Source organism: Acinonyx jubatus, chromosome D1 (genome assembly GCF_027475565.1).
Source record: "Acinonyx jubatus isolate Ajub_Pintada_27869175 chromosome D1, VMU_Ajub_asm_v1.0, whole genome shotgun sequence".
Classification (NCBI taxonomy): domain Eukaryota; kingdom Metazoa; phylum Chordata; class Mammalia; order Carnivora; family Felidae; genus Acinonyx; species Acinonyx jubatus.
The window spans coordinates 52860014-52878381 of NC_069390.1; the positions used below are offsets into that span (position 1 = coordinate 52860014).

At 37.8% G+C, this 18368-nt stretch overlaps 2 protein-coding genes across 2 annotated transcripts; one reads left to right on the top strand and one right to left on the bottom strand.

Moving 5' to 3' along the window:
• The first annotated feature begins 4756 nt into the window (after window positions 1-4756).
• Window positions 4757-5994, top strand: LOC128311685 (olfactory receptor 52A5-like). The gene has a single exon (XM_053202627.1). It carries the CDS (start codon window positions 5044-5046, stop codon window positions 5992-5994), a length of 951 nt encoding a protein of 316 aa, XP_053058602.1. The 5' UTR covers window positions 4757-5043.
• A 7795-nt stretch (window positions 5995-13789) lies between these two features.
• Window positions 13790-17558, bottom strand: LOC128311686 (olfactory receptor 51V1-like). Its single transcript, XM_053202628.1, has 2 exons — window positions 17536-17558; window positions 13790-14735 (listed from the first exon to the last, which is right to left on the bottom strand). Exons 1-2 carry the CDS (start codon window positions 17556-17558, stop codon window positions 13790-13792), a joined length of 969 nt encoding a protein of 322 aa, XP_053058603.1.
• Window positions 17559-18368: the final 810 nt, after the last annotated feature.

Here is an 18368-nt window from a genome sequence, read left to right on the forward strand (position 1 = left end):
AAGTATGAACCAAACACAAAACTGGCATATGAGAAACTGACTCCCAAAATAGTGACTTCATATCTTTACTCTTTGGTGCTCCTGTGTCTACACACTTTCAACCTCTTTCAGGATGCTTCATCAACACGTTATCTGGTTTAATTTTCTTCATTCTACCTTCAAGATGGAACCAATAAGATGACTATTAAAAAGAAATGAGTTGGGGGGGGTGCTTGGGTGGCTCAGTTGGTTAAGCATTCAACTCTCAATTTCAGCTCAGGTCATGATCTCAGAATCGTGACATTGAGCCCACATCAGACTCCATGCCAGCATGGAGACTGCTTAAGATTCTATCTCTCCCTCTCCCTCTGTGCTTCCCCCTGCTTGTACACTCTCTCTCTCTCTCTAAAAAAAAAAAAAAAAAAAAAAAAAAGCAGGCAAGAAAAGAAAAGAAAACAAAAGAAATGAGTAGACAGAGAGAACTTCTCAATCACCAATTACAGACTTATACAAAGTCAAATAAAGAAATAACTCAAAAAACATACAATTACAAAACTGGATGGGACATTAGCATTCAACAGGCAAAGGTAGAGGATATTCTTGGAAATTCATGTTGAATCAAATAAGTAAGTGTGAGTCATAATATTCTTAATGTTTAATAAAATTTATGTAAACATGAAATATATAAAATAAGAAATGGCAAATACCATGACAGAAGGAATAAAACACACTTGTTCACATCAGACAGGCAAAAAGAGATGCTTAATGCCATAATAAACACTTAAGTAACTCATTTTAATCCTGTATTAGAGCATTAGGTATTTCAGGAAATTGCATCCTATTATGGCATTATTGTGGAATTATTGTGGAATAATTGATGAGGATGTTATCCCTCAAAGAGGATAAAATGACAAATATATGAATTTTTGAGAGATTATATACAAAAAGGATAAAGAAAGAGGATAACTATGTGATATTTCTGAAAAAGAAATAAAAACTAATAGAATACGATGATAATATCATTATGATTAGGACTTTGTGTACAATGCTGAATAAAGCTATTGACAGTGGGTACCCTGTCATGTGTCTCAATCTAATGGAGAAATTTTAGTTTAATGGTCTTCAATACAGTATGAACTATAGGTATTTCATGGATACATTTAATTAGGTTAATGAGTTCTCTATTATTCCTATTTTGAGGAGGGTTTTATTTTGCATGCATATTCACTATTTTAATGTGCTTTCTCTGCAGCTATTGAAATGATATCATGACTTATTTATTTTGTTTACATGGGGAGTTATATTGACTGATTTTCCTTTTTGTTGTTTATCTAATATTTAATTGACACATACAATTATAACAACAAACATAACATGTGCATATTTTGATTTAGAGGAAAACAGCTGACTGCCGACCAGCTCAAAATTCAGCTGGGGAGGGAAAGAGAGAAAGGCTGAGGGGAGACCAGCTCAGCTCCCTGGAGCATCAGGTGGTGTGTGCCTGGCAGGGCAAGGGTGGTGCCAAGTCCCATAGTTCACACCCGAAGTCACCTAAGAGCTGTGATTTTATTCTTATTTTGCAGATGATGGAAATGAGGCTCAGAAGAGTTAAAATAAGTGACCAGAAGCACAAATAGGCCGAATTTGGGTCCTGGCTAAGAAGGGGCAAAGCTGTTTCCTTCCCAAAGTTGGCTCTTTCTCACCACATGCTGCTCAAATGACCTGCCAGGATTATTTCATGTACATTTTGCCTCTGGCATTTCATTTCTAATTGGAAATGAATTTCATTTCATTTCTAATTGGAATTGGTGCAGGAATGTCTGCACCAGTTAGCATATGGTTCAGACTCCAAGCAAAGGTAATTTTGCTCCTCTCAGGTATTTGATCCTCTCAGGAAATGAGAGCCCTATATTTTAGTGGTATCTAAATCTCCTTTTGCTATCCCTAGAGATGGTTTTTCAGAGCACAATGCCATCCCTCCTGCCCTCTTTGTTGAATGAACCCCAGTCCATTTATTGAGAGAACTTCCATGTGAAGCACGATAGCCTGGTCCAACTGATTTCAGGTATGCTCCCAGTCCTCACATGGATCTGTTTGGTATTTTGGGTGCCTTTTAGTCCTGTTCCCAGACCACACTTGTCCCATGCTGCACGTTTGGGAATATATCACCTTCTGAAGTTAGTATAAAGAAGATGTGACCCCAAAGTGGTGCTGCATGCAGTCACTGAGGAGCTGCTTCACTCCAAAGTTTGAGATTCCCTTTAACTGAGGGTTCCAGATAATTAGATGCAGATGCCAGGGTAACAGGCAACCACATGTACCAGCGCATGGGTTGAGATATATGTCACACTCACATATGCCTGATCTATGATGCAAGGAATGAGGGACTTACTCCAAAAGGCTTGAAATGAGAGCAAGAAGGGATTGCTTTCAGTTAGAGATGAACACAAAAATGGCACAGCCCAGGAATCAGACAGGTGAACAAGAGAGTTTACTATACAATAAGCTCCTTACAGCTTCCAAACTTCCTCCCTACAAATTCCAAACACTATCCTCCCTGGGATCACTGAACTGAGTCTGGAAATCCTTTGAATCTCCATGGGATGGCCAAGAGTAAATAAGTGAAATAAATAAGAGGAGGCTATGCTTTCTTTTGTTTCCAATTTCCTTTCCTCAAAAACCATGGGTAAAGCTGGCCACTCCACTCAGGCAAGAAGTGGAGTCCTGTGCTAAGCAGTCCCCATTTTGTGTTCCATTTCTCTGCCATCCAGGTGAGCACAAGGAATCCCAATCTCTGGAGTTTGAAACACAAGTGCACTGTTTGTTTGACCAAAAGAAGATACTTCAACATTGCCCTCTCCTGGCTGCACTAAATAGATCCGTCTCCTGGGACTTGACTAAGAGGTTAGTCTTGAGAAATGGTAGCTGTTCTCCTCCTCCTTTACCATAGGGAGTAAAAAATATCTTAGTATTTGCAAGAAGCTTATGAAGTTTGGTCATCAAGGAAAATTATGGTAGAAAACACAAATATTCCACTGCTGGGACCAGCAAAGAGCAACTTCTCTTGCTCCAGTCACTTCCCACTGCTGCTTCTGGATACTAAGTAAGTGGGTAGTTAGGAATGAGTGCGAGCTTAACTGGGGATGAAAGTACACGTCTTGAAGTATGAGTACAAGTACAGTCAATGAGTCTAGACTCCACTTGCGATACTACAAACCATGAAAGTAGAGAGTGCAAATATGTTTTTGATAGAGAATGACTTTGAAGTTTTAGGAACCACAATACAAGAACAGTCATGATAAAAATGAGAATCTGCTCGAGGAAATTGGGAGGTGGAGGAAGTTAGCAGCATGCTACCAGACAAGATGGTTAGACCAACAGATGTTTTACTAGAAGGAGAGCGGGTCATGAGTTATTTGAATGTTGTGCTGTTACATCTGAAGATATAATAGGGGGACAGTGGTCATATGAGGAGACCTCCTCATATGAGGAGGTCTTTTTGAAAGTGAGCGTTGCACAGTAGATAGACGGGCATGAAAAGGACTCAGCACACTTATCGTCAGCTGCCTGGACCCCCCTGGTTTTGGGGGGTGATGTGGTAGAATAATCTCTAAATCATTCCAAGTTTAAAATTTCTGAGGAGAAATTAGGGTTGTTGGGGACCAGGGAAGAACTCAGATTATGTGTGGAGGCGACAACTTGTGCAAGTCATTGTCTAAGTCAGGCAATTAGTTGCTTGACTTAGATTGAGGAAACTAATCGCTGAAGCCACCTTTCTGCTCACACTTTAAAACAATAAAATTCATCCACGCATAATCCTGTCAGCCCCACAACTGAACTATGGGTCGTTGCTGGTATACAGTCACTGGGAAGTGTGAAGTGTTCCCAGCAACAGTCCCTCTACCGCAATGAGAATTCTGTTTTGGAGGCTTCTCTTTCTGTCTCTGCTGCCTCTCAAGGCACTGCCACCTGAATGTACCTATGTGTTTGTCAGTCATTTCCCTTGGAATCTCTGGGATAATTCTCAAAGAGCCCCACCCCCTCATATTTGTCTTGTGTCAGCTTCTGTGGAAGGTAAAATATTAGAACTTTCTCTTCCCTTCAATGGTAAGCAGCCCCAATTTATATACAAGGATTGTGTCTGCCAACATTGCCTCCATATGGACACCTGGGCTCCCAAACTTGTTCGCTCAACCTTACCTCACATCATTTCAGCATCTTGCACATTGCTCTCATGGTGAGACAGCCAAGGTTTCTCTTTTACAGCAGGTAATCTTCAACCCTTTTAATTTATTTATATACTGAAACTGTCCTTCCTCTCTAATATGTGGAAGAAAGAGTGTGAAGAGCTGTGGGTGCTTATCTAACTACAGGGTTCATATTTAACACTTGTGTCCTGAATCAGAATTGCCACTGAAAGTTATGCAGCTGCCAATGTCTGTCTGGATGGAGTCTGAGTTCCACAGCAATGTCATATTGACAAATTCTTCAGTGAGAAGGAAGCTTAAGGTGAGGAGAGATCATTTTATTAACGGAGTCACAACCTTAGAAAGGGACCTGCAATCAAAGAAGTGCTGGTATGTTCTGCAGAAATACCCAGCTTTGCTAGTCTAAAGTGAATGGAGGAATGAGAGGAGAGAGAAAACAAGAGAAAAGTCAGGCTCAAGGCACACGGATTTTGATGTTTCTCTGTCTCAAGTTATCGTTTCAATTTTTTTTTCTAATTTCCGCGGCAAGGTTAGAAGGAATCGAAGATGGAGTGGGGGAGGAAGGAGAACACCACTAAGCAGCCTGATCACGTTGACCCCATCATAGGCATGGTGTGCAAATACTCAGTTTTCACATTGTGGATATCACTGCGCATGGGTGGATGATGTTGCTGAGTGAACCTGTCCTTCGAAATTTTCTCATTCATTTAAAAATGATAAATAAGCTGATGTAGTTGTTTCTCCTATTTTTGTCATTCAGTAATTCTGTGACTGGATGAGAACAAGACATATCAGAGAACACAGCATCATAGTTTGGCAAACTTTTCCCCTTTGCTAAGGAGACCTCTGAATAACCATGCCTATTGCAAATGGCACCATGTTCATACCCTCTGTGCTGACTTTCATTGGGATCCCTGGTCTGGAAACTATTCAGTGTTGGATTGGGATTCCATTCTGTGTTATGTACATCATTGCTTTGGTGGGAAATTCTCTGCTTTTGATCATCATCAAATCTGAACCCAGTCTCCATGAACCTATGTATTTCTTTCTGGCCATGTTGGGAGCCACAGACATTGTACTTAGCACCAGCATTGTCCCCAAGATGCTTGGAATTTTTTGGTTCCACTTGCCAGAGATCTATTTTGATGCTTGCCTCTTTCAGATGTGGCTTATCCACACATTTCAAGGTATTGAATCGGGAGTCCTTTTGGCTATGGCTCTGGACCGCTATGTAGCAATCTGTTATCCACTGAGGCATGCTATCATATTCACTCGACAACTGGTCACACATATTGGAATTGGGGTGACCTTGCGGCCTGCCCTTTTGGTAATCCCATGCCTTTTGCTCATAAAGTGTCGTCTGAAACTTTACCGAACCAAGTTAATATCCCACACTTACTGTGAACACATGGCCCTTGTGAAGCTTGCCACTGAAGACGTTTCCATCAGTAAATTCTACGGTCTCCTTGGAGCTTTTGTTGTTGGTGGCCTGGACTTCCTTTTAATCACCCTCTCTTATGTACAAATATTTATCACTGTCTTTCACCTGTCCCAGAAAGAGGCACGTCTTAAGGCCTTTAATACATGTATTCCCCACATATGTATCTTCTTCCAATTCTATCTCCTTGCCTTTTTTTCCTTTTTCACTCACAGATCTGGATCTTCTATTCCATCATATGTACATATCATCTTGTCTAACCTTTACCTACTGGTTCCACCTTTCCTCAATCCCTTTGTATATGGGGTGAAGACCAAACACATTCGAGATAAGGCAGTAAAGATGTTGTGTTCCAAAGACCAGGCATGACGTTTGATGGAAATATTTCCTCCTATGGATTTAATGGCTCACCTAATGGGCCCATATGATCTGAAAGTCCAGTCAGTAGTTTGGAGTATCATCATGTTTTCCTCCTATGGATTTAATTGTTCACCTAATGGGCCCATATGATCTGAAAGTCCAGTCAATAGTTTGGAGTATCATCATGTTTTATGAATAAATTAATAAACATATAAATGATTGTGTTAAAAATCCCATAGGATATTGACTTGGAGTTATAAGGAAATTAGAAGAAATTGAGGAAAATAGAAGATCAGATGAGATACTGGAAAACTAAATGCTTGGCTATAGGAAAAGTCAGAATGCATGATTTTCCTTACCACCTGAAGCTGGTCTGTGTGGAATAGACAAATCAAAGATCCTTCTGCAGGTTGTAGTGGGACACACTGATTCTTTTGTACTTAGAGCTCCAAGATCAGATTCTTTTATATAATATACAAGTCCCACTACATTCTTTCTCCAACTATTCTAAAATCTTCTTTAGTGTTTACTTTGTCCAGTAAAAATTTATCCCTTGAATATCTCTTCCTTATATATAACCTGAACTTTGTTTGAAATAAGTATCTATAAATATCTCCTTCTTCACAAAGCCTATCCTCATCAAGTAATTCATGCTATAATCAACTTGGTGCTTCTCATGACATCAAATATGTTTGCTCCAACAAATCTAGGACTAAGGCCATGCTTACACCATGGCTTATATTTATTGTTTTTAAGTGTTCATTTAATTTCTCACTTGCACAAAAGCAACATGAGAAATGCTCTGGCATTTGGTGATTTATTTTTTCAGTAACGTGAAGACAAGTTTTAGATTTAGATTAGAGACAACATTATTCTAAACCTCTTTTCAATTATTTTCCCGATTCAATCAACAGTAACCCTTTGGCCTAAAAAACCTGGACAGAAATTCTGGAGGCTAGGATTCTCACGATATTTGTTTTCCAAGTATGTTTTTCTTTTTATAAAGCAAAGTACATTTTGTTCTGCATTAAGATGCTCATATACTAATAGTATTTCATAGAGAAACTGCATTTTGCAAGTCCATCATAAATGAGGGCAGGTAGTCAAATATTTGTCAAGAATATCTTATACAAAAAGCAGATTTCAATTTGGTAGAGAAACAACTGCTGAAGAAGTTGGTTACGTGCTTGAGTTCTGGAGTCAAAATGACCTTGTTCGAAACTCTTATTTTGCCAGTTCCTAACTACAGGCGTTGGAGTACAATTTACTATCACACATTCAGCTGCCTAAAGTATAAATAAGGAAGAATAACATACATTTATTGGGAACTAGAGACATGATTGTCACTGTAATTTAATGGATACGTTTATGTAAGACCCTTCACATGGGGTTTGGGAACTGGTAGGTACTCAGTAGAGATTATTCTGGTTACCATGCTTATCTTCATTTTCCTTGTGAGAATCTGCATCATTCTTCTTGCGCTTGAGCTGAAATACTGAGCCACTGTTTTCAAACAGTTGTTAATATAACACTAAAATTAATTTAAAAATACAAATTAAAGCTTTATGTATGACCCAATCTGTCACTCTTGTTCACCTGTACCTGTTGATCGAAGTGTTACTTGTACCTATATCTATTCCCATATTTATGGATCTATATCTATCCATTTTTTTGTATTTATACGTGTGTGTGTGATCAAGTTTATTAATTTTATGTCATTTTATCATTTCTATCCTTAGATTTATTTGCTTGTGTTTTCAGTTTTTGATAGAAGAGTGTTAAAATGTTCCATTATGAATGTGGATTAGTCTGTTTCCCTTGTTACAGCTGCTGATGTCTTTGATTTACGTACTTTTAAGCTATGGGTAGGTAGGCACTTCCATTTATTGATGCATGAAGTTTTTAAAGAGATCTTCCTTGTTGATTGACCTTTTTATCACCGTGAAACACTTCCTTTCCCTAATAAGGCACTAAAGTCTCATGTTTGTTATTTTCTACTAATCTCTCATTTAGCTCAGTAATCCTGTCTTCTGCTCTCTGATTCAGCTTTCCTGAATTATCAGGTTTAACTCCTGTGCTTTAGCATTTTCTAATGTTCATCTGATTCATTCTCTCTCTCTCTCTCTCTCTCTTTATTTTAATTTAAATTTCTGGTATATTCTAATTTCCTGGTAAAATTCTTCAACTCTTCATTTTTAAGGATTAGTAAATTATTTATCATTGGTTCTTCTATTTCCTTGCACATATTAAGCATTGTTACCTTAAAAATCCTTGACTGCTATTTACAATAAATACAGCTGTGGAGGGGTCCGTTTCTACTGCTTTTCTCCTTGTTTTTGAACTCATGTTCTTGTCTCTTGCCATGTCTACCAGTTTCTCACTGGGTGTTTGACATTATATAGAAAAATCATGAAAGCCAGGTAAAGTGATATTTTGTTCCAGGGATAATGCACATCTTGCTCTGTGGTAAGCCCCATATAGGATCTTTACCTTGACCTAATCAAAATTTGGACTGAGTGGAAGCTGGTTGTACCACTGTATTAGCTGGTTTCACTTTTGCACCTATGGCTTGGCCTGTTCAGGCTTTCAACTGTGAGCTAGGGTGCAACCCACACCTTGCACTGTAATCTTTGTGCGCCAAGGAAGACAAGAGTACCGAAAACAACTCTGTCTTGTTCAAATGTTCCCTGCCCACTCTTTTGGCTTTCCAGTCCCATGCAGTTTCAGAGTTTAGCAAATATCTTGTCTGAAACCTAACACATTGCCAGTCTCAGGTCTCTGTTCCTCCATTGTCACCTGGAGAGAGATCCTTTGGTTTTCTACTTTTTTCTTTTAGGCTCTGCCAGAATTCCAAAAATCTGTTTTCTGACCCTCAAAACTGGCTGTATGCCAGGAGAATCGTCCTTTTTGACCAGACATAGCAGATGGCTCTTGGCAGATGTGGCTTCAGAAAGAGCTCTCTCTGTCCTCGGAAAGACTCCTCTCTGAAATTCTATTTCTTCAGGATGTCTCTGATGCATTTTAATTTCTTTTTACGTACTTTATTTACTTGTTCATCGAGTGAAATGTTGCCTTTAGATTCTCCTTCTTGCTCCTCTTGAGCTAAATAATAATTTAGATTTTATTGTACACAAAATATGTTTTACTTACCTTATTTTTCCCTTTTTAATACCTTTTTTTGGTATGCTTAGAAAACTTTGCCAATCACAAAATTTATGTATGGCTTTTAATATAAACAAAATTGTTTGTGATGCCTACGTGTATGAAAATTTAGTGGACAAGTTAAAATTATGCCATACCCCATGAAAAATCCCTATAGTTCTCTCCTTGGATAAACATATATGTTTTAAATTGAAACAATACCATTAATTGTATAAAACTCAAACAATTTAAAATGTTTTTTTCGTCCTTTATCCCTACTCTCTCATTAGAGTTAGTTAGTAAGTATGATATTCAGGCTTTTTTATACCAGAATATATGTAGAATTATTTTAAGTAAAAATTAGATTACATCAAGAATATTTTTCTGCATAGTTTTTCAGCTACTTATGAATAACACAGATAACTTTTAAAATCACAACTTTTGGACTTTTTCTATTTTTAAAATGCCAATGACGTTGAATGTTGTAGAAGTACTACAATTCAATTAATATTTCTCTCTAAATGAATATTTTTGAAGCATATTAATGATGTAATGAAACTTTGCATGCATGTATGTATTTTCATAGCTGTGTAAGCAATTTTGGTGTATATATTAATAAACATAGAATTACAGTATAAATATATATACGGTCTATTTTTATTATTTGCTGCAGTTATGTTCTGTAAAGTCACTGAGTTCTGAACCATTTCTCTTTAGGAGAAACACAAGCATCAAGTTGCTTTGAGCTCTGATCACATTTTCAATAACCATTTAATACGTAATCTGTGTGTGTGTTTCAATTTAAAGACACATTTTAATATATATCAAACACATTCAATACACATTTCTTACAAATAATACATTTCATGTGGCATTTCCCTGTAATAAACATTAACCAAGAAGGATTTCACCCTTTCTGACCTTGGATAATGGATCTGTAGATTCCTTTGGATTTCACACTTGCAACAGTGCCATCCACTACATTTTATTTAATTGATCATAATACCATGAATTCACAAACTTAGTCAACTTTCCATTCTCTCCATAGTTTCATCACACACTCTAGACGTTGCCCTAGCAATTGGAGGAGCAACCTCATGCACAGATTGGTAAAACTCTTCTTCTTTTTTCTGGATGTTCAGTATTTTTGATTCATTAACATTGAGCTCACAGGCAACTGTAACTTCTGCCTACAGGGAGCTTATCTGACACACTGTCACCTCCGCAAGATGGATCACAGCCTTGGGTTTAGGAACACTGGATGCACTTCAGTAGGATGCTTGGGGGCCATTTTCACCATCACCAGCACCAACAAAAAGGAGTAAAATAGAGCATTAAATAGACCACAAAAATGTATACTCATTTATTCATACTAGAGATGAAACAAGAAGGCAGAGCTTAAGCCTGTTCAACCTCAGCTGAGGACATATGTGTTAGGCAACTCAAATTTTTTGCTGCCTCGCATATGTCCACTAATGGTGACAACACTGGGGGCATTGATTCTGGGGTTTCAAATATATTTGAACAAGTAGGTGAATTCCCAAATACAGAATCTGTAAATAATAAGTATCATCTGAATATACACACATATATATATAAATGCAAACATACATATGTTGATATATATCCACATACACAAATATAATGCATTAATAGCTAACTTCTAATTCTGTTATCATTTTAGGTACAACTTAATAAAATACAGTATAAATATGTAAGCACGGAATGTTAACTCTGACCTTATGAAACACTTATTGAAACTTTTCCTTTTCACTATTATTCACTTGGGGTAACTATAGTCTGTCATATTTCTGCTCAGTTTTTAGAGTTAAGACACTGAAATTTTATAGAAGACTATAGGAAAACTTCTCTTCTTAGACATATTCATGGGGAAAAATAAAAGCTCAACTTACGCAAAATGTAAAGTTCACCACACCCATTTTATTGTCATGTTAAGGGGGATAATATTATTGCCCTTGGACAACTCAAATTATTCTTACTCCAAAATCTGACTTCTAATATGCATAAAAATTAAAAAAAATTATTTTTGTTTTTTTTGTGTGGGGGGGAGGGGCAGAGAGAAGACAGAGAATCCAAAGCGGGCTCTGAGCTGACAGCAGAGACCCTGATATGGGGCTCGAACTCTTGAACCAGGGGCTCATAACCTGAGTCAAAGATGGATGCTTAACCAACTAGGTCACCTACGCGCCCCCAAAATTTTGTTTAATGTAAACCTTAATGCATATATACTAGGGATCACTTAGATTTTCTTCATCAATCAATATTGTAATATTGATTATATTTGATATAATAATGTGAAGGTTCCTCTCCATCCTTTTTCTCAAACTCCCCCTAACAAAGAGGAGAAATAAGGTCTGTTATTTCCCACTGTAACTAGAACAGATCAATTACCAATGTTTGGCCAGAAGTTTCTTTCAGAAATGAGCTACACAGAGAGAAATAGGACTGCTGGGAGAGGCAGGCATTCTGAAACAAAGTACCGTCACAGAGAGCCTAACAGAAAGGAGCCATCAGGGAAAAGTAGTCCGACATGGACAGAGGTGTTTAGATAGACTGAGATCTAGAGATGTGTGGGCTTTACACAGTGACACTTCTCAAAGGCAAGAGTAACAAACATAAATGTGAGATCTTCTAATCTAAAAAGCATATCACTTTTCTAATAAAACACTAAAAGATAAATTAAAGGTACCAAACCAAACGTTAGTGTTCAAAATTGATTTTTTTCTCTGTTTATGAGAATATTGATGATGGAACTTCATATACCTGAAGGTGTATGTGCAACAATATGCTTCCTCCCATCTCTGTAGCCTAACTGTAATTAGTCTCTGCTAATAACTCTGCTGTCCCAGTCATGGCTTCATATAGCTGTGATGAGGTGACAATATTTAAAGAAATTTGAAAAACAATCTTGAGACTGATACTATGGGATTCTTTTTTTTTTTTTTTTTTTACTTTTTGATTTTTAATTTGGGAGGAGGTCAAGGTTTTTTAAAAAGCAAGAAACAACAAAAAATAACAATATCTGCATTTTGTTATTGACTTGAATTTCCTAATTTTATCCATGAAGAGGGTGAGACATAGAAATGGGATATACAGGAGTACCTGGGTGGCTCAGTTGGATGAGCGTCTGACTTCGGCTCAGATCATGATCTCATGGTTGAGAGTTCTAGCCCCGTGTCAGGCTCTGTGCTGACAGCTTTGAGCCTGGAGCCTGTTTCGGATTCTGTGTCTCCCTCTCTCTCTGCCCTTCCCCCACTCAATGCTATCTCTCACTCTGTCTCAAAAATAAATACAAACATTATGTAAAAAATGGGATATACATTCAAAAGATTCTCACAACCATAATTCTATCCCCAGTTTAGGTGCAGATGTTCTATTTAATATATATGTGCCTTCGCATCCTACCTTAAAGATAAAGAGGTTGATCTGTCTTTAAAATTTCATGTACACTGACACCAAGATTAAAGTCAATTGGCAACTCTCATGAGTATTGTAAACTATATAGAATTGGGGGTACATTGTAGACTATGTAGAGATATGATAGCTGATTCAGTCACTGTTCACCAAATCTTTTACATTAAACTGTGTAATCTAATCTACCAATCCTGCATTCTATTAGGTGAGACAGAACAGGCTTTCTAGGCACTTTTGCTTCAACATATATAGAAGAGGTGTGAATGATCTTACAGGGACCTAGGGAAGGCTGCCCCGAAGTATGCCACAATACCATAAAGATTACGCTGAATTAAACTTATTTAAAAAACAGCCAGTGCAAGACTGCTGACTCTTTGTCTCCAGAAAGCAGGAAGCACATCTCCCATGTGAAAGGTACCTTCTCTGCATCAAGAGGTAAAGAGACATCCTTATCATCAGAGATAGGGAATCAGGGCCAAAGTACCCTATGTAAATAAATCTTGTAATTTTTACAAATTTATTACCCCAGCCCAAATTCTAGTCCACATTTAGAATTCTTTACTAATGGAAGCTCCTGAGCATAAGTTTTCTTTGTCCCGTCAATTCCTCACAGATGGATGTTTGTCTAAAATGTATAAAACTTCATGTCTTGGTCATTTCCTTTGGTCTTAATTTTACTATGGACCTCTGTGTGCATTAATTAAATTTTGTTTTTTTCTCCTGTTAATCTGTCTCATGCCAATGTAATTATTAGACTGATTTAGAAGAACCTTGAAGGGTAGAGTAAAATTTTCCTTCTCAACAAACTCAACAGAGTCAACTTGTGACACATGGGAATAATATGTAAAGGCCACTTGTCCTATACAAGTTAATGTACCGATATACCAGTTCTATGAAAAATAAAATCGCATGCTGAACTAGAATTCAGAAAGCATGGATGGTACCGTAAACTTAGTAACTACCCAGGCAAGTGCTCACTGATACACTGGGGAACACAAGTCAGTGTGGTTAACGTTATACTTAATTTTAAAATTAGGAAATGAGATCAGTAACACTTTCTCCGCTTATTTCTCCGGCTCTGGAAAACTAAATTAAGAAATGACTATAAATATGCCTTTAATCTGTTAAATACTACATATACATTTATTATTTCTGCTACAAATCATTATCAGTCATTCCTCTTGCGAATACGACCTTCCCTTCCTTAGAACACACTAACTTCTAGTACTCAGTTTTGTTTAGTGATCCATCTCTGGATCCTGCTACGTATCTGTTGGGTTTTGACACTGTAGATGATAGGGTTCATCAAGGGTGGGAAAAGGATATAGATATTGCCCATGAGGACGTGGACCACAGGAGAGAGGTGCTTTCCAAAGCGGTGCACCATAGTCAAACCAATAATTGGGATATAGAAAACCAGAACAGCACAGATGTGGGAGACACAGGTCTTCAAGGACTTGAGCCGCTCGTCCCGGGATGCAATAGTCAAGACTGAATGCAGGATCGAGATGTAGGAGATGAGAATGAGCACCGAATCCAAAAAGAGTGTGCAGATCACCAGGGCTAAGGCATAGAAGCTGTTGAAGCGGATGTCGGAGCAGGCAAGCCGAAGTAAGTCTTGGTGCAGGCAGAAGGAATGGGAGAGGATATGAGGATGGCAGTAATGGAAGAACTTTAGGCGGACAATGGGAGCGGTAATGAACAGGAAACTCCTCCCTAAAATGGCCACACCAATGGTGATGATTCTCATATTGGTGAGGATGGATGTATATCTCAGAGGATTGCAGATGGCAGTAAAGCGATCAAAGGCCATGGCAAGAAGGACTCCAGACTCCATGCATGACAGACCATGAACAAAGAAGGTTTGAGCAATGCAGGCATCGAGACCAATCTCTTGGCTGATCCCCCACAGGATCCCGAGCACCGTGTGCACTGTGGACAGCCCCATGCACAGGTCAGTGAGGGCCAACATGGCCAGGAAGTAGAACATGGGCTCGTGTAAGCTGGGCTCCGTCCGGATCACATGCAGCACCAGGCAATTCCCTAAGAGTACCATAGCATAGATACAGGAGAAAGGAATGGAGAGCCAAGGATATTCCTGTTCCAGGCCAGGGAAACCCGTAAGGAGAAAGGTGGAGTTGCTGATTTTGGAATCAGGTTGAATAGACATGGATCTCTAAAGATGGATACCTCTCGGAAAAAAATATACTAAACAGCTTATTAAGAATCATATGTGTTCTCCACTGCCTTAATATAAAGTTTGAAGTAACAGCTGTGAAAGGAATGATCGCACTTAGCACAAGAACTCATTACACGTAATACCAATGCTTGTATTTTATAAGAAGCTTCATTTGCTCTGAAACAGAGACTATGCCTCCATATGAAACCTTCTTATTCGTTCACTGACCCCATCAGAGGAATTGTGTCCATATCCATAATCTCACTGTCACTTTCTACCTCAGTGCTTCACACACTACAAATAACAGAGAAAATACCCGGCTTGTGAAGGTATTATAATGAAGTTTAAGTACACCAAATAGAAAAGGAAAACACATTCGAGTGTTTGCCTTTAAAACTTCATGAAATGAATTGCAATTCACTGCCGTAGCGTGTAAGATTCACCTCTGCTTATTACATAAGACACTCAGTCATTTATAGAAGTCATCTCTCAGTCATGTTGTCCATTTGTACTTGGATATTTCATGGACTTAATAAAGAATAACTATCGCTCACAGCAGAGATGGTCTTGCCAATCTTGAAAATGGATCTGGTTCTTTTCTCTTTGTCACGGTGGCATGGATATTCCAGAAGAAGCAAGATTTATGTAGGTCTAGGAATCACTGGAGTAAATCCCAAACCCTGGGAGGTTCTGAGAGTGAATGATGCAACATATAGGGGCTGTGCTTCTTTGGGAGAGTGAGAGAAAACCCATGGGAAGTATCTGTAGAGCAGATGTTCCACTCCACTAAATTTTGAATATTCTTACAAGTGCAAGTTTATAAAAATAATTCCTTCATTCAGGGAGATTTTGAAATGAGTACTGGACAGACAGTTCCAGAAACATGTAGTAGTTTGCTTCCTCCCTCACTGGTCTTTACATGTTTTTTTTGAAGGACGGCACATACATCCTAAATAAGACAGGTTATTCTTATTGACATAAAATTTCATTTTATTTCCCTTCATTTCAGTATAACTTTTCTCTTTTTATTTGAACTCATGCCATCAGTATTCAAAGAGTTTGTGTGCTGGCAAATGAAACGTTGTTTTGTAAGTCATAACAGATTTGTATACGGTTGATAATCCTTTTAAACTGCTTGAATTAGAGTCTCTATTTTCATAACAGTAATGTTACCGAGCATTTTTTTTTTTGCATTTACTATGTACTAGGAATCTTAGCATTATTTAACTCTCAGAATTAGAGTACTTCTGTTATTAATTTAATTTCTAGAATTACTTAAGGATTATATCTTTTCATAGGCAGTAGACCACAGAGATAAATAATGTGCTTACAAAGCCAGACTTTCTGGGTTGAAAACCCTTCTCCAACTCCTGTGAGTACTGTGTCCTTGGGCAACATACTTAACCTTATATCAATTTTCGCATCTAAAATGGGGACAATTGGGATGCCTGGGTGGCTCAGTCGGTTAAGCATCTGACTTTGGCTCAGGTCATGATCTCATGGCTCGTGGGATCAAGCCCTGCGTTGGGCTCTGTGCTGACAGTTCAGAGCCTGGAGCCTATTTATTCTGTGTCTCCTTCTCTCTCTCTGTCCCTATCCACCTGTGCTTTTTCTCTCTCCCTTTCAAAAATAAACATTTAAAAATTAAAAGTAAAATTAAATGGGACAATAAAGGGCATCTGTGTGGCTTATTTGGTTGAGCCATCAACTTTTGATTTCAGCTCAGGTCACGATCTCAAGGTTCATGGAATGGAGCCCTGCATCTGGCTCTGCGCTGACAGTGCTGGACCTGCTTGGGATTCTCTTTCTCCCTCTCTCTCTGCTCCTCCACTTGTGCTGATGCTCTCTTGCTCTCTCTCTCTCTTTCTCTGTCAAAATAAATAAAGATAAAAAACCCATATGCAATGATTCAATAGCAGTTTTAAGAGGAAGTCTATAGCCATAAATGCCAACATTAAGAAACAAGAAATATTTCAAATAAAACCCCTCACTCTTCTGGGGTGCTGGGGGGCTCAGTCAGTTAAGCATCTGACTTTCGCTCAGGCCATGATCTCAGAGCTTGTGAGTTCAAGCCCTGTGTCTGGCTCTTTTCTGACAGCTCAGAGCCTGGAGCCCACTTCAGATTCTGTGTCTCCCTCTCTCTCTCTGCCCCTCCCCAGCTCACACTCTGTCTCGCTCTGTCTCTTCTTCAAAAATAAATAATAAAACATTTTTAAAAACCTCACTTTTCATCTCAAGGAATTAGAAACAGAACAAACTAAGCCCAAAGATGGCAAAGAGAAAGAAAGAAAAAAGGCCATACTAGAAATAAATGAAATGGAGATTTAAAATAAATGGAAATGTGGAAATTGTCAATAAAACTAAGAGCTGTTTTTTTAAAAAAAAAAAGATAAAATACATAAATGTATAAATTGATAGCTGTTAAATTTCAGTCTCAGAAAATGTATAGAGATGGAAGAATTGGTGAAAATCTCTACTTAGGGAAAATGTATGTTTGTTAGTAATTCCTTTGAAGTCCTTACTATTTTGGAAACTCAAGATTTGAACAAATCATTAATGACATAGTGGACTGATAATAAAAATAACTGTCAATCTTCCAGGGTAATAGGACATCAGGTTTGCATATCATATTGGCCTTTGTTCCTACTTCCAACTAACATGCATTTACATGTATATCAAAAGGTAAAAGTTCACAACAACTTGAAAATAAGGAAAAATAGTAAAATGACTAAAAACATGGAAGTTATTTTTATAATGTAAATGAGGCTATACTCTAAAGGAATCTGGTTCAAAACATGCCTCTTGACTTTATAAACATGAACAGAATCACCAATCCAAATAGAATAGGGAATACATTTTTTCCTTTCAACTACTAATCGAAGAGAGAGAGTTTAAGACAACAATGTGTATAAAACAGATTTTTCATAGATTATGTCACAATTTTCTTTAAAGTATGGAAAAAATAAAGAATTTTCACTATAGGATGATAATTTAATTGTATTCCTTTATTAGTCAAAGAAATGAATTCAGACATTAATTTAAATGTTCATATGAAATGGAAGAAGGCAATGTTCTCATTTACTTCAAACTTATTCTAAATGTGATATTCAATATTTTTTTCTAACAATTTGTTGAAATTATAAGCATTTAGCAAATAACACACCCTAAAAATAAGCCTTCCATTTATTTACATTCAGAAATACAATAGAAAGCAAACTAGAATGACAAATCCCATTCACAAATGCAGCACCTGTAGATATAAATGCACATAAACACATGTAGAAATCATTAACACTCTGATGGGGCTTGTAACGGCATACACCTGAAATAGAAATATATTCTTTATGTAACTGTATCTATTCTCCTAAAACATTTCCATAGTTGCACTGTGACTAAACAAATGGCAATATTTTTAACTTAACAAATATTTTAAAGCTTCTTAGGGAAGATTAAAAGTCAGAGAGATAAAAGAATTAAGGAGCCCCTGGGTGGCTCAGTTGGATGAGTATCCCGTTCGTGATTTCGGCTCAGGTCATGATCTTAAGGTTCCTTGGGATTGAGCCTTGCATAGGGCTCTGCGCTGAGCGTGTTTCCTGTTTGGGATTCTCTCTCTTTCTCTGTCTGTCCC

What these genes read in the sequence shown, in the direction of transcription:
- LOC128311686 (XM_053202628.1), bottom strand. Translation starts at nt 17,558, where the DNA reads ATGTTTATAAAGTCAAGAGGCAT. An exon ending in TTTATAAAGTCAAGAGGCAT is followed by an intron (nt 14,736 to 17,535) that starts GTTTTGAACCAG and finishes CCATCTTTAGAG; the next exon opens with ATCCATGTCTATTCAACCTG.
- LOC128311685 (XM_053202627.1), top strand. Translation starts at nt 5,044, where the DNA reads ATGCCTATTGCAAATGGCACCATGTTCATACCCTCTGTGCTGACTTTC.